The sequence below is a fragment of the Bacillus rossius genome, chromosome 15, assembly GCF_032445375.1.
Source record: "Bacillus rossius redtenbacheri isolate Brsri chromosome 15, Brsri_v3, whole genome shotgun sequence".
Lineage (NCBI taxonomy): Eukaryota > Metazoa > Arthropoda > Insecta > Phasmatodea > Bacillidae > Bacillus > Bacillus rossius.
In genome coordinates, this window is record NC_086342.1 from 16,558,955 (window position 1) to 16,573,660 (window position 14,706).

Sequence of the window (14,706 nt, forward strand, 5' to 3'; positions counted from 1 at the left end):
AGTAGAAGCAGACTTTGTGGCGTCATCCCGACTTTTTTTTTTTTTTTTTTTTTTGCCTGTGGCAATTTTGTGCTAACTGAAATTTACAGATGTGCTATTCAAGACTGGGACAGTAAAATTAACATTGCGCTAAATGAATTCGTTCAATCCGAAGACGTGCTAAGTGAAGGATTGGTGGATTAAATTAAATGAATGTAAATGATTTAGCGTGGAATTAATACCAAATTGTATGTAAAAAATAGGTTGGAAATTTTTTTATATTGAAACTGTTAGTAATAAGCTAATAACTCATTTAAAAAAAAAAATTTAATGCACATATACTGATTTATTTTTATTATTCCCAGTATGTAATTAGACATGCGTATTACAAATTATTATATTGTAAAAGTGCATAATGTATCATTTGAAATGACACTGTTTTGATGAAGTATCAGTGTTGTATTCGTTATAAATTGGTACCATCTTTATAAATAAACAGAGTTCTTAAAAATGATAACAATAACACAGAAATCTCTTGTTTTAAAAATGAAATTGGCCTAAAAAATAAAATCTTTAAAGCTTGCAGAAAGAAAACTATCATTTGGGTTTTTACTACACAGTCAAGCTCAGTATTAATAACGAAACCACGTAAAAATCCAATTTTAGTTTTATTATGTTCAGCTTCCATGGAAAATAACTTTGAAAATAAGACCATTAAAAAAAACCACATTATTTGAAACAAAAAGGCAACAAAAATTATTTCGTGTAGTAATTAATTTTGTTCATTTTACAGAAAACAGCTGATGAGAACCATGCAAAAGACTGCTCAACCTAGGACATTATTTAGTACGTTTCGTTTTATGCTAAGACCCACTACCTTGAACCTTTGAATATATATACTGTATAGAAGTCGCGAGTGGATAGGATTTACTCTACGTTTTTCAGGAGCGTATGATGAGCAGCTTGGGAACTTCACCGCTGCAGTGCACTGCCGTAACGCCGTGTATCGTCTTAGTTGTTATTTACACATTAGAGCGCAGCACTGTCGCCCGCTGTCATTCCCCCCGCACCCCCCCCACCAATCATTCACTACAGCTCGAGGTCGTTCAACTGGAGGGGGGAAGAGGGGTGTTTTGAAGAGTTCGACACTTGTCCCGCTAGGGACCACCACAAGTCGATGCCCCTAGAGGTGGTGGCGATTTGCGGCGGTGAACTAACCAACTACCTCAAAACCGTATTAGAAATTTTAACCTGGGCTGGCGACTTCTATACAGTATACATATATCGTACCCTGAGTACAAGACTATCGTAACTCAAAAATCAGTACAATACTATCACAACTCAGATGCCATAGTCTTGCACATATTCTTATATAATGTTTTCCAGAGTGCAACACTACATTATTTGCCATAAGTACCGTTAAATTAAATATAATATTGCGATAGTCTTGCAGTGCCTAAGATAATGATACTATTTTCCTGCTTACGGTAAAAAAATATCTCATAAACTCAATTTTTTTTGGAATTACGATAGTCTTGTACTCAGGGTGCAATATATTCGAAGCTTGAACCGTGCGGAGCTGTGCTGACGTCGCTGCGCGTGCGCAGGACGCTGGTGACGAACGTGAACGCCCAGACGGACGCCATCATCCAGACGCAGGCGCGGCAGCCGACGGCGCAGGTGCAGTCGGTGGGGTACGACACGGCAGGGCTGGTGAACGAGATGCGGGACGGGATGAACGCCGTGAAGCGGGACGTGGGCGCCGTGCTGCAGAGGCTGGGGCCCGGGGCGGGGGGGGCTGCCCCCCAGCAGGGCGGGTGCCCCCCGCAGGCAGCCTGCCTCTCCACCTCCGTGTTCCTGGTCTTCCTGGCCGTCCAGCTCGTCATCATGCTCGCGTACTCCCTCTACAAGTACGTGCCACTTGATCAGTTACTAGGCATCTGTGCAGCCTGTTACATTTCAGTTAAATTTGCAATCTCATATCAAATTATTCACAAAGCCAAAATAGTATTTTCTCACTACACAGGAGTCACACAAAAATCATGCAAAATGCAATAAAATTATAATATTACAGTAGAATTATAATATGTAAGCATAATAGAGTGGTGTATTCCTTGTAACATGTAAAAGGATGAATTTACTATTTTGCAGAAAACAAATTAAAATTTCTCAATAAATCTTTGCATCACACATAGTTACATTCTTAAAGTAATTTACATTGTGTGAAGCCTTATAATGTTCCGATATATATTTTAAATTCAATTTTTAAAACTTGAAATGAGTAAATATAAAAAAATGTTTCCGTAATTATATTACAAACATATCTTTGTAGTTCAAGCAGTTGGTAATTTCCGTTGTTTGTAGTGGCAGCCATAAGGAGTTGAAAGTATGTAATACTACGAACTGTGAATAGGGTAGTCGTGAATTTTTAGGTAATGGCAAACACTTTAATTTTTCATTAATATCCGCCGAAAATTAACAAGTGTGTTGTGAATCGGCAGAAACGTTGATTTAACTAAATACAAGGTAGATCTGCTTATGCCGATTCGTATCGGCACAGCTCTAATGTACATATAAAGTATGGAGCCTTCTACCTCTTGAGCCACAAGCCTCAGGTTTCGATTCCCAGTCAAGTCAGGGATTTTTAACTCCTGTATAATTTCCTTCGTGTTCCCAGAACTGGGTGTGGTGTGGTCCTTTCACCTCCATACTGGGAGGGAAGGCACTGGTGAAGCGCGGTAGTTTCGCCTCGTCTGTTCGCCGTCGTCATCTGCCCATGGCTGTGGCTGGGGGGTACAACCCAGCCTTCATGCCGATCACCCTATTATCTTGAAGTATGGAGTGAGATGGTGCAGTGTGTCAAGACTCCTTGCAGAGTATCCGGGTTCGAGTCCCGGGCCGGCAATCCTGATTCCGGTCTTCCGTGTTTTCCTCAAAGGCAAATGCTGGGGTGGTTCCGAACTAAAAGACCGTGGCTGATTACATCCATCAGTTACTGTGAATTGTGATGTTTGTAGGCCTGTGCGAAGCTTCTTCTAAGCGAATTGATAGGTCAAAGCTTCTTTTTATATTTGATTCGACTTAGCCAGGAAATTTGGTATTCGTTTTATATGATTGTAATGCAAAGCTTCGCGTCTGATATAAAGTTGTACTTTTGTTACAAAGCTTTAAAACATGAAGCCTAAGATTCACTCATAATTTTTATTTTACGTTGTGTATGTTTTGCACAAATAAAGTTGGACGCTTAAAATAATAAAATGAGGAACTCGAGTTTGCTTTTGTGAATTATCAGTACCTAGTATCATTATGTATGGTTAGTTTATAATATTATAATTATTATTGAATGGTGTTGTATATATGGCCAAATTGGTTAATCACTTAGTCAGGGCAGGCATTACCAATGTTACAGTATTATTATTTTTTTTTTACTTCCATACAGTATTTTATAAAATAAGTGTAATACAACCTTGCTGAGAACAATATTCGCAGTTCGATTGGAATGGCAAAGATTTTAAACATTCAATTTGATATTCACTTCGCACCAAAAAAAACTATTATTTGCCTGGATGTTTGGTCTGTGTGTGTCTAATCTTGTTTTGGACAAAACATTAAAATCAAATTTAACCCTTTCACTCTATTTTTGCACTGGAGTGGACAATATATACCCTGATACATAGAGTTTATCAATTCTTGAATGTGTGAGCTGAAGGTGTTCATTCTAGCAGATATCAGACTCTATGGCAGTGAAAGAAGTTAATTTCATTAGAATTTATATAATATAAAATCATACCTTAATATTATAATTAAAACTAAAGATTATTACAACATAAAATATGCATAAAATTGTTCACTTAAAATAAAAATGAATAAAAATGTTTTAGGAATTGACAAAGTGTAATAGAAATGGTTAAAACAAAAATTATAAAATACATGGTAGGATTTTTTTTGGGATACTTTTTTCTTGTGATTATTTTATATGTGTTAAAGAATATTTATAATTGTAGTTTCAGAAATTTGCTGTTAGTATCTAAAAAAATTGTTTAATGTTTATTGCTGCACTAGACTATATTGCATTTTTAATGTGTAAGCTATCGTTGTGTGGAGAAGTTCTATTAATTAAATATGTTTCCTTTGCTGATGTTAAATGGATTTATTGAGATTATTTTTGTTTCAGGGAAAACAAAGAAGCACAAGCGAAGAAATTCTACTGACCAAGGAGCACTTGAAATAAAACTATTTTAGAACAAAAGGTGGTTTATAACTGGTGGAGACGTCGAATGTTCTGAAAATGCATTTTTCAAAGATACATGCAGTGTAATTGCACAAGTGGATTTCTCCAGAGGATGTGTTCATGTTATAATCAAATAGTCAACACCTGTCAAACAGTGACGTCGAGGCGGCTGGGTTTTCCTTGGTCACTGAAAACGAGACAATAACGGACATTATTTACTGCAAGCGAAAAGACTGGTGAGAAGCTATCATTCTGAGATGCATGCCTAGCTGGTGTCTTTTTGATTGGGACCACGGTGAAATAGGTTGTTTTCGCGGTTTCACATTTTTGTTGATTGTGATTCATGATTATGTTGTGGGTTATGTGAGGAGATACTTTTATTACCTAATCTAAAGTATGCAGATTTTGAATAGTGAGAACAATTTTTGATTAAAATTGGTAATCTTGCTTGAGGTTCGGTCTTACACATTGCGGGTTCCATTTTCTTGTCATTACCATTAATGAAGGGCTCTCCCTGTAAATTTATTCTGATAGCTCTCTTGGATTAGTTTTTCAGTCATAAATTTTCTCCCAAATACGTACTAAATATTACAGTAAATCCCTGTTCCGATGTTTCTGTAGGTATTAGAAATTTAAACTTTTTAACAGAGAAATTTTATTCAAAAGGAAAAATGTATGTATTTATGAGCCCAGTGCTGATCCTTTTTAAGTTGCTGTGCTGGATATTTTCTTAAGAGGGATTTACTATATATTTTCAAGTGTAAAATGTTGTGCAAGTAATTATAATTGTGAATATTTGTGTAACCTTAATATTTAGTAAATATCTGTTGAAAAACTTTTAGACAAAAACATGAAATGCAAGAGAGCTGGGTGTATTGTTAAATTTACAGGAAAAGCATTTGAATAAAGTTATTAACAAGAAAATGGAATAACTAACGTGTTGTTTGACCAAGCATGTTTCAGTGCAGAAAAACTACAGCATATCATCTAGTGCTTGAGTTGTGGGTACGAATGGTTTGGTGCAGACTATATTAATCTAGTTTTGGGTGTAACTGTCTCTGAAATGTTTCATAACTTTTCTCTCGTGATGGTTAAAATCTCTGCATTTGGTTAATTTCCACTCAAAATTTCATAGCCCAGTGCTTTTTTCCTCCCTAAATGTGCTAGAGTTTTGAGAAGCAGAAGGTTGTCACTCATACTCGCTAATTGATTAACGTTGTTGAAATGTTTTGTTGATGTCACGGATAGTTAAATCAATATTGGTTTTAATGGGTAGCTGGTCTTAAGTAATGAAAAAAATGTTTCCTTTAATTATTTTTTTAGGTGCATTTGGGTGGTGTAGAATTTTTGTTGTATGTTGCTGACTTAAGCTACTTTTAATACGTTGATAATATTTTTATTTTTTTATGTTTGGTTGACTATTCTCAATGCATATGTATGGATAGTAAATACTATACAAATTGTGGAGAGCATTAACTATGTATTCTTCTGTTGTGATAAATACTGTAATCAGGAAACTGCTAGTATGAAGAGTGTTGCATATTGCGTATTACCAGAAGTTCTCATCATTCCTAATGAAATCAATACTTCCAAGTTCTGTGGGTGTGGATTTTTAGTGTAATTGCACATGTGATGCAGTAAAATTTTGTGTTTTGATTTTAATTCCCGGCATGACTCCTTTATTTACAATCACCAAATGGGAGGTTATTTTGTATCCACTTTCATTAAAGAAAGTCCCACATATGTAACTACAGACACTTTGCCACAGAGCTGAACTTATCATCCTCTGTGTTGTGAATCAAAACAAATTCAGTGGTTTTCATGAACTGTCGTTTCTTTCATGAGTTTTGAAATACCTTTGTCATTACTGTATTGCACTGTGCTGTAGCATTTATGTTTTTATGACTTTTTATTTAAATATTATACAAATTTATTGTAAAAATCATCTCAAAAAGTTATACTATTACAGCTTGAAAATGTGCTTAGAAAAAAAATTACATAATAAGTTTCAGGCCTTAATAATAAATACTGAAAAGCAATAAATGCAAGAGCACACGGACACATTACAAACGTTAAACTATTATTTTTTACTTCAGTTATGTGTTTTATAAAACAAGTGGAATGCAGCTTTTCTGAGAACAATATTCGCAGTTCAACTTTGCAAATGTTTCATTTGCTTCGCATCAAAAAATTAGCATTTACACTGGCCTACCTTCATGTGTTAAAGTTTGTTAAATGAGAATGATTGTTTACACCTCTCAGCAAGCTAACAGCGCACAAATATTAAGAAGTTGTTGGTGGGGTCTAGCTACTAATAGGAATGTGCCGGGTAAAGGGAGGGACCGAGGTTTAAGGGTGTTTGATCGCAACCCTCTCCTGCACGACTGGGGTATCGATTTTCGACAAACCTAGTCAATTGACCAATTGTTTCAGATCCCACCACAGTCCCGAAGGCCCTTACGTCTTGAGCCTCACTGTGCCTTACGGTATCATGCTAAATCCTTCAACCTTTGCCGTTCTACTGCTTCAGAAAGTTTATTCTTGCTGTGTTTCTTCCTTCCCTCTTCTTTTTCCTTCATCTGGTTACAGGGTACGCTTACCTTTAATTGTAGTTAGTATTTTCCACAATGTCTGGTGTCTGCCGCTTTTCAGAAAACTGCATTGATTTAGTTCTGCGTAGAATTTTCAAAACCTATATTCTAAAAAAAAATGGTAGGGAGTATTAGATTCAAAATAATTGTTTGCCCTCCCCAAGAAATTCAATTTTCAAACTGCTGCTGCCTCTAGAAAGATGGAACTGCTTGTTTTCGGTTACTCGTGTTCTAGCGTTTTCTGGCGGTGGGAGTTGTAACTAATAACTTAGCTTTTGTGTACCATAAGGATATGTTGATGATTTGCAAGCATAAATGTAGCACAGAATGCCGTGGCAAAATCCTGGGCATCTCATCGGCTTCCCTGCTGTCACTATTGTTATAATTTATGCACGTTGAGAAAATTGCCTTTTTTTTTAAATTGCTTATGGTCGTTGGAAATAAAATCGTTTCTGGGTAACACAATGGCTGTTTAAATATTCACTGAGATTCTACCTACTAAATTAATATTTCCTCAACTTTGTGCCATTGAGTTTATATTTTAGTTCTAGTAATGATATGAACTAGTTTTTACTCATTAGGCACCCTTCCTAGCAGTACACAATTTGATCACACACTGGAAACAAAAAGCAAGATGTTCTTTTTCTCTTTCATAATGGCAGCAGGGAAGCCATCAGTTGAGCAGAAAAAAAAAGTGTTGCATTAAAAGTCTCGATTCTGTCTGTAGCGTCAAAGTGATTCAGGTGACTTGGTCACTTAAATTATTTTAATGAATTTTCCTATGTAATGCAGTGAAATGTTTTGCCTGGTACCGTATTGTTTTTTTAAAACAAAATTTGCAATGTGCAATATATTTTGAAACTTAAAATTTTTCTGTGTTGAGTTTTATGTATGACTGAAAAGGTCTGCTTTAGTGCAAATATTATTTTTCTGTTTCTGTTAGCTGAAGTTGTGAAAAATGTTTGTTTACATATTACATTGCTTGTGTTGCTTTGAGCAAGCACGTCAGCCATCTAACGGATTATGAAAATGCAGCTTAAAGGCAGGACGTTTTCGTGGGGTGAGTAGTACAACTAGGTAAGAACAAAATTGGTTAAATATTGATTGTTAAATGCACACTAAAGTTCCAGTAGGCTTGGTTTATAATATGCTATGACTGGATAACTGTTGTAAACCATACCTATGTGCTGCTTATAAATTTTATAAAATAGATAATTTTTTCATTCTATTATTTATTCTGCATTTTATTTCTTTTAAACGGCAGAATTTTTAGTTGCCCAGTTGTAATCAGCCCCCGATGTGGAATAGTAGTGTGTGTTTATTTGGTGAATTGTTCAGCTTTTCTGTCAACTTGTAGGTTTCTCCTTGTATTCCAAAATAGTGTTCATGATTTTTGTTGTTGAATCGGTGATAATAGAGATCTTCCATATTTTGTAAAACATTCTTTCCTGTACTGATGTGCTTTTAAAGAGTTAATCATTCCAAGTCATTTGTAGTAAACAAACTGTGTAATTGTGGGAAATTAACTTATGTTGATATGTGGCACTTAATTTTATGTTCAGTTGTATAGTTTTTATGTATAAAAAAAAATATTGTCCAATTTTTTATTTATTTCAAGCAAATTCCTGGTTGGTCATTATTTGTTCATATAATGTTATTTATTTAAACATTTCCTCTATAAACTAGTTGAATTTTAAAGACTGTCCTTTTCATCTTCCTCTGGCCGTTTTCAGTCTGTGACCAATAGGGCTTCACAACTGCCTTTTTCCTCTGTCCTTCGTCGGTCTTGTTCTTTCTTTCCCAATTTTGGCCTCTGCTCTTCGCACACTCATTCACTTGCTTCTCAATGTCTCTTCTTTGATTTGCTTTGCAACCTTCTATCACTAATAGACTGCCAGACAGTGCTCAGAACTTTAGGTGTCAATGTACCATGGAAAAAAAAAATAGTTTGAGATCTCAAAGTAGTTTATGTTTACGAATGTCTGTTTCAGAATGCTAGTATATTCCTTGAGTTTTTCTAAAGTTTATCTTGTGGAGAATGAAACAGGTGTTTTCTCAATTGGGGTTAAGACATCATGTTTCTGGTGGGAAAAAAAAAAATTTTAATAACAGAAGGGCAAGCATCATACCTTTATCTTTGTTGCTACACCATAAAGTATGTTTACTTCACTACTGAAGTCTTGCTTATTTCAGTTTGTTTTGTGTAGAAGTGATATAGGGTGTGTTACAGCAGCCAGTTTAGTCCTTGATGTTTCTTTGTTTTGAGACTTTGAGATTGAAAATTATCACTGGCCAAATGAAAAAGAAAAAAAAAATTTGTTATGTATACAATCCCAACTGTTTGTGAAAAATGTAAAAGTGAAGTAAACCATGAACTGAAAATTCATCCCTGATAACCAGGAATTTGCTCTTGATAACTTGTATCAAAAGTAATTTCAGATTTATATTTGTTATAGTTTCAGAACTGTATGACTGCTCTTGTTGATAATTTGTTCTAATAAAATGTTTTGTGTAAAGTTTATGCGTAGATTATTTTGATTTAGATTATTATATGCATAATTTTAATTGTGGAGTAAGTGGTGTGTTAATGGTACCATCTATTCAGTGAACATCATGGTTGGAGTACATACTAGATCTTAAGTTATTGGGTAAAGGGGGTTTGTGGAGTTATCACATCTGTGATTGAGAATGGAGCATTGGTGGAGAGATGGGATTATCTCAACAAAACAGTCCGGCTCTCAACAAAGCCTGCCCATTTTCCACTTGTGATAAATCCAGATTTGATCCGGCTGGGAATAGTCACGTGCATAACCATTTCTAACATTTTACATTAAACCCTACTCTTACAGAAGCAGACATTTCCATGTATGTAGATTTACAAAATAATTATTTTTTTAATTGACTGTATTTCGTACAAATACAATAGGAAATTCACACTCATTCTACACCTAACTTACCACTCAAGTTGAAGAAGTTAATTAAAATTTTTTAATATAATTCATGAAGAATCAACCATATTGCAGTAAACTATTAAATTTGCATTGATTAATTTAGGTAAAACTATTAACATTGTAACTATTAAGTACCTACACAAATATTTACTACTCATATTATTTCTTTACTGTCACCTGAAAAATAGTGTATGGGTAGAGTCCACACGCAACAGAAGTAAGTGAAACGTCTTGCTTGTTAGGTATAGATATAGATTTTATGGTATTTTTAAATTGAATAAAAGATAATTGAGAACATTAAGGATGTGGGTATGATCTCAAATAAAAAAAATGTAGCTTACAAATGAAATTAACTACCTACCACAGATGATGTAAAGTTGGAGAGAGCATTTTAATCTTGGTTATTTTAGTATAGTTCCATAAATATATTTACAGATGATTTAAAATCAAAGTGCCATCATGTTCTACAGTATCCTTTGATGGATTTGGTTGATTTAAAAGATTTTCATGGACATACATCATTGCTGTTTTTAACTGTATGTCATAGAGAAACCATAAGAATGAACAAGAAAGATGAATATAAAAAAAAAACAGAAAACCAGCTTAACTTCAGTAGTATTTACCAATCTATCTCAAACCTAGTCATGAAGAAATAAATGAAATGCCAAGAAAACAAAAACTAGCCAAACTTAAGTTCAACAGTTCGTAAAGCACATCGGACACAGATTTAAAAAAAAAAAAAAATATATGGTCATAAATGCATCCATTAAAAAAAACTGTCTAAAAGTGAAAAATCAATCTTAGAAAATGGTTTGTCTTAGAAATCCTATTCTGTGTTCGTCTGTTACAAATGTATCGTTAGTCCACTGTTTGCGGTGAGATATTTTTTATGACCAATTCCTTCCACAGTTTAACATATGACATTGGCTGATTTCGGCTGTATTTCTGTGTGTTTGTGTATTTATCTTTCTTGGTCATTTTTTATGATTTCTCTGTGACATACAGTTAAAACCAGCAATGGCGTATGTCGATGAAATCTTTAAAATCAAGCTTCCCCAATGCAAGAACCATTCAAATAAATTAACACTGAGTGGCTTTGGTTATTTATCGTGTTGGTTATAAATGATATAAAAAAATTTGAATACTTCTGCACTAATCTATTTTTTGAAAAGAAAATTCAAACAAATTTAAGTGTCGCACCTGTGACATTGGAAGGTCTGTTGCACCCGCAAATTTTTTTCGCAGTGATGTCACATTGAATGTGATTGGCTAGTAAATTATTTTATTTGCATTGCACTATTGGTATTTCAGCATCATAGTTTTAAATGGAATTTATCTGAGATAATTTCTTTGGGGGTAATAGTTCAACCACATTCTCGAACATGAACTACTCAATTTACTAAAAAACTTTGTTTTAGGTAATTATCAGACAAGCATGATTGGTTATTATCAATGATGGTGTTCCTGCATACTTTTACTTCTGTTGAAAGAATATTTTTTCCCATGGTCAAACACATCATTAATTAAACTGAAGGTAAACTAACCTAGTTTTTTTTATTTTCAAATGTCTAATATGTGCATCTTTAGTTATGACACACATCCAAATGAAAGTCCAATTATTCCCACACTTTGGTTAACATGTCCGTAGTAATGGAAGCAATGGCATCTTCAATTCTGTGTCTCAACTTGGCCAAATCATTAAGCCCTTTTCACAATACCGCGACGCGACGCGACGCGACGTCATACCAAACCAGCCAATCACAACTACATCGCCCGCGATGCGCGACAGCTCACTTGGCGACGAGGCTGTTTCGTCGCTTCGGCGATGTCGCTAATGACGTCAGAAATAACAGCCAATCAGAAACAAGATTGTGGTAAAGAAGAAGAAGATTTGAAAACAAGAGGTAAGAAACGATGCATCTAAGTAATTTTAGTAAACAACACGTGGATTTTGTTCAATTGAAATGAGTTTTGAAGAGCGTCTGATTGATGAAGTTCAGAAAAAGCCGTGTTTGTACGATGTTTCTAGTAACAAATATTTTAATCAGACTGAGAAAAATAATGCTTGGCTAGAAATATATTATGGGCTTCGCGATTCCTATCCATAATTAAATGCTTCTACCAGTCAGTCAGTGTACAAATATAATAACAATCTGAATATTACCGCCAAAAACTTTTGTTTACAACCATGTTGTAAAATATCCCCCGCAGAGTGCAGGCTGGTTCGGTTTTTTTCGCCAGCTGCATGGCGATCGCGTCGCGCTATTATGAAGTGCACTCGCTGGCGACATATATTTACGTCGCTGCCTTCGCTACATCGCGTCGCCAGATCGCGTCGCATCGTGGTATTGTGAAAAGGCCTTTAGGTAGCGAGCGACGGAACATAGACACGATCTTTTATCAAGCTGCCAAAAAAAAAAAAAAAAATTGCTTGGTGTTGTCAGGTGAACGCAGAGGCCAGCGGAAAAGAGCTCTGTCATCTCGAACATTACGATATCCAACGGTATCTAAAACTGTTTGCGATACTATTTAATAAACTTTACAATGCTTATATTTAATACAATTAACATTTATAACTGGGAATTTCTTTTATAGACATTTTGGATTTGGCCACAATGGGAATGTTTTAAAAGTGTAGTGTTTACCTCCCCAGTTGTCAATCTTGGACCCTTTAGACGTTTAGACAGTGAATTGGAAATGGATTTCACCAATTTTTAGAGTGAGTACGGAAATTATAGGCTTTCTCATGTATTTTATCTCATATTTAACAGTTCTCAGAAGTAGTACTAATGGTCTACGTATCCTTATTCCGCCACTTTTGTTCCGTCAACAGTGTTCGTAAAAAACTTCATGTATTGTCTGTGTTCATAAAGAAACATAATTTGATGATTTGCAAGTGAAATTTGGGAGATAGGTATCTCCTTAATACTACTATAGAGAACCGTTATATTTGAGACAAGTTATATTAAACGGACTTCACATTGTTCGTAGATGTCAAAAGATTCAAAGAAATTGCCAGGAAAATGTTTGAATAAGTACCTGTAAAACGGGTGTAGCATAAGTTTTTATTTCTGTAGTGTTTTCGATTTATAAGTTTCCGAATACAGTTTGCTGATATATAGGCTATACAGTCGTGCAGAGCAGTGATACTGACTACCTGGCAGGCAGTATTTGGCCGTAGGTCGTACGCATTTGGTTTTGACGTGACAACGTCTAATAAATCGAACGCCGGCTGCACGCACGAAAAAGTGTCCCGTTACGCCGTGTCCCGTTACACTCATTGTACGCTTGCGCCGCATCTATCTCTCTTCCACTCGATTGGAACAACCATCGATTTGACTTATTCGAGGCACATTAAACTTGAACCACTCCCATTCGTTTCCTACTTTTCCTGTCATCGTCCTATCCTCAACAGAATAACACAGATTAGAAGAAGTTAAATAGCAAACATGTATAAAAGTTATAGTTAAAATAATCTCTTCGTTAAAGTAATAAACATATTTGAATTAATGAGTGCAAATAAAAGTAAATTTATCAATTAAATTGTAGATTTCATTTCACTCATTCTTTGTATCCATACAAAATAGTGATAATTCAATAAAAAAGATTCAATTTTATTCATAAAAGTATGCAATAATTTCAATGTTTTGTTATGACGTCACATTAAACTATCGTCCGTAAACCGACTTTACAGACAACCAATTTTTTTAGATAAATCTGTAGCTATAGCTACAATTATTTCGCATATTCATTTCACTCCAGGCTAAACTCAACTTGCCTACACAAAATCAAGCCTTTCCACAGTGCTCATTTGGGGGCGACGGAAGACTACCATAATGGAAGTATTCCGCCTGGCCTCTTCGAAAAAGGCGGTAAAGTACAATAACGGAAAACTGCCATAATTTCGAAGGACGAGGGCGGAATTCAGCCATATTTTCTTATACACTCCATGGAATGAGTACAGCTGCTTTTCTATCTAAATAATAGTGTGAAGAATACATCGCTAGGTAGCGCTGTTAACCCCCTAGGTGTTTCTTAGGTTAACTTAAAAGAATACAGATAGCGCTTCTGACGGTGACTTTCTGTACCAGTCAAAAATCAACTAAACAGATCGCGCACTAATGGAAACAAATGTTTCCAAAAATGGGTTATAGGAAGCAGCACTGTCTACTTATAACCACGATCTGTAAAAATAAAAATATGGTAGTTTTCCATTATGGCACATTTCCTCCTGTTTTGACGGGGGTCGACGGAAGACTGCCATACTGGAAAACTGCAACACTGAAAGACTGCCATACTGTAAGACTGCCATACTGTAAGACTACCATAATGGAAGGCTGCCATACTGGAAGACTACCATAATCGAAGAATACAGTCCTAATACTCGACCGACATTGAATTATGTCTGTTATCTTAGAAATAATTTGTATAAATAAGTATCATACAAAGTCTTGTGATTCTAATTAATGTTTTAACTCCAGGTCACTAGTTGAAATTAAATGCAATCTAATGACCGGAAATCACAATTACCTGACAACTGACGGTTAAGTAAGTAAAATATTGCATGATTTATATCATATGTTTGAAATTCCACGACCGATTATCACCATCAGGTGTATAGTCATTTATACTACTGAGGTGGCAATACAATTGAGTTTACTTTACGTCATGTCTATCAAAAGAACGATAAACTAAACTTAAGCATGAATTATTTCACAAAAAAAAAATGTTTACGTTACAATAATTTTAATAATACCCACATTGTGTTTCTGATGGGTTGTTGGGGTTCACTTTTCGTGGTCTGACTTCACTACGATCTTACCTACTTCTTAATGTCTGTGGTGTTGTTTTTGTCATCTCGGGGCTGTTACAGGGTATTGTGATTCCAGCATAATAATTTTAGCATGTGCTGTGAAAACCATTAGAAAATAATTTTTACATATAGATTCACAGA

The 14,706-nt window shown here is 35.1% G+C and overlaps 1 protein-coding gene across 1 annotated transcript in view; it reads left to right on the forward strand.

Annotated features, from left to right (window-relative positions):
* The window catches only part of LOC134539193 (protein ERGIC-53), a 29,364-nt gene extending 20,047 nt beyond the window's left edge, over window positions 1–9,317 (forward strand). Inside the window, exons 10-11 of the mRNA XM_063380964.1 lie at window positions 1,587–1,889; window positions 4,154–9,317. Coding sequence (XP_063237034.1) covers window positions 1,587–1,889; window positions 4,154–4,190 — 340 coding nt within the window. The 3' untranslated portion in view covers window positions 4,191–9,317. The remainder of the gene's footprint in view (window positions 1–1,586; window positions 1,890–4,153) is intronic.
* Window positions 9,318–14,706: the final 5,389 nt, after the last annotated feature.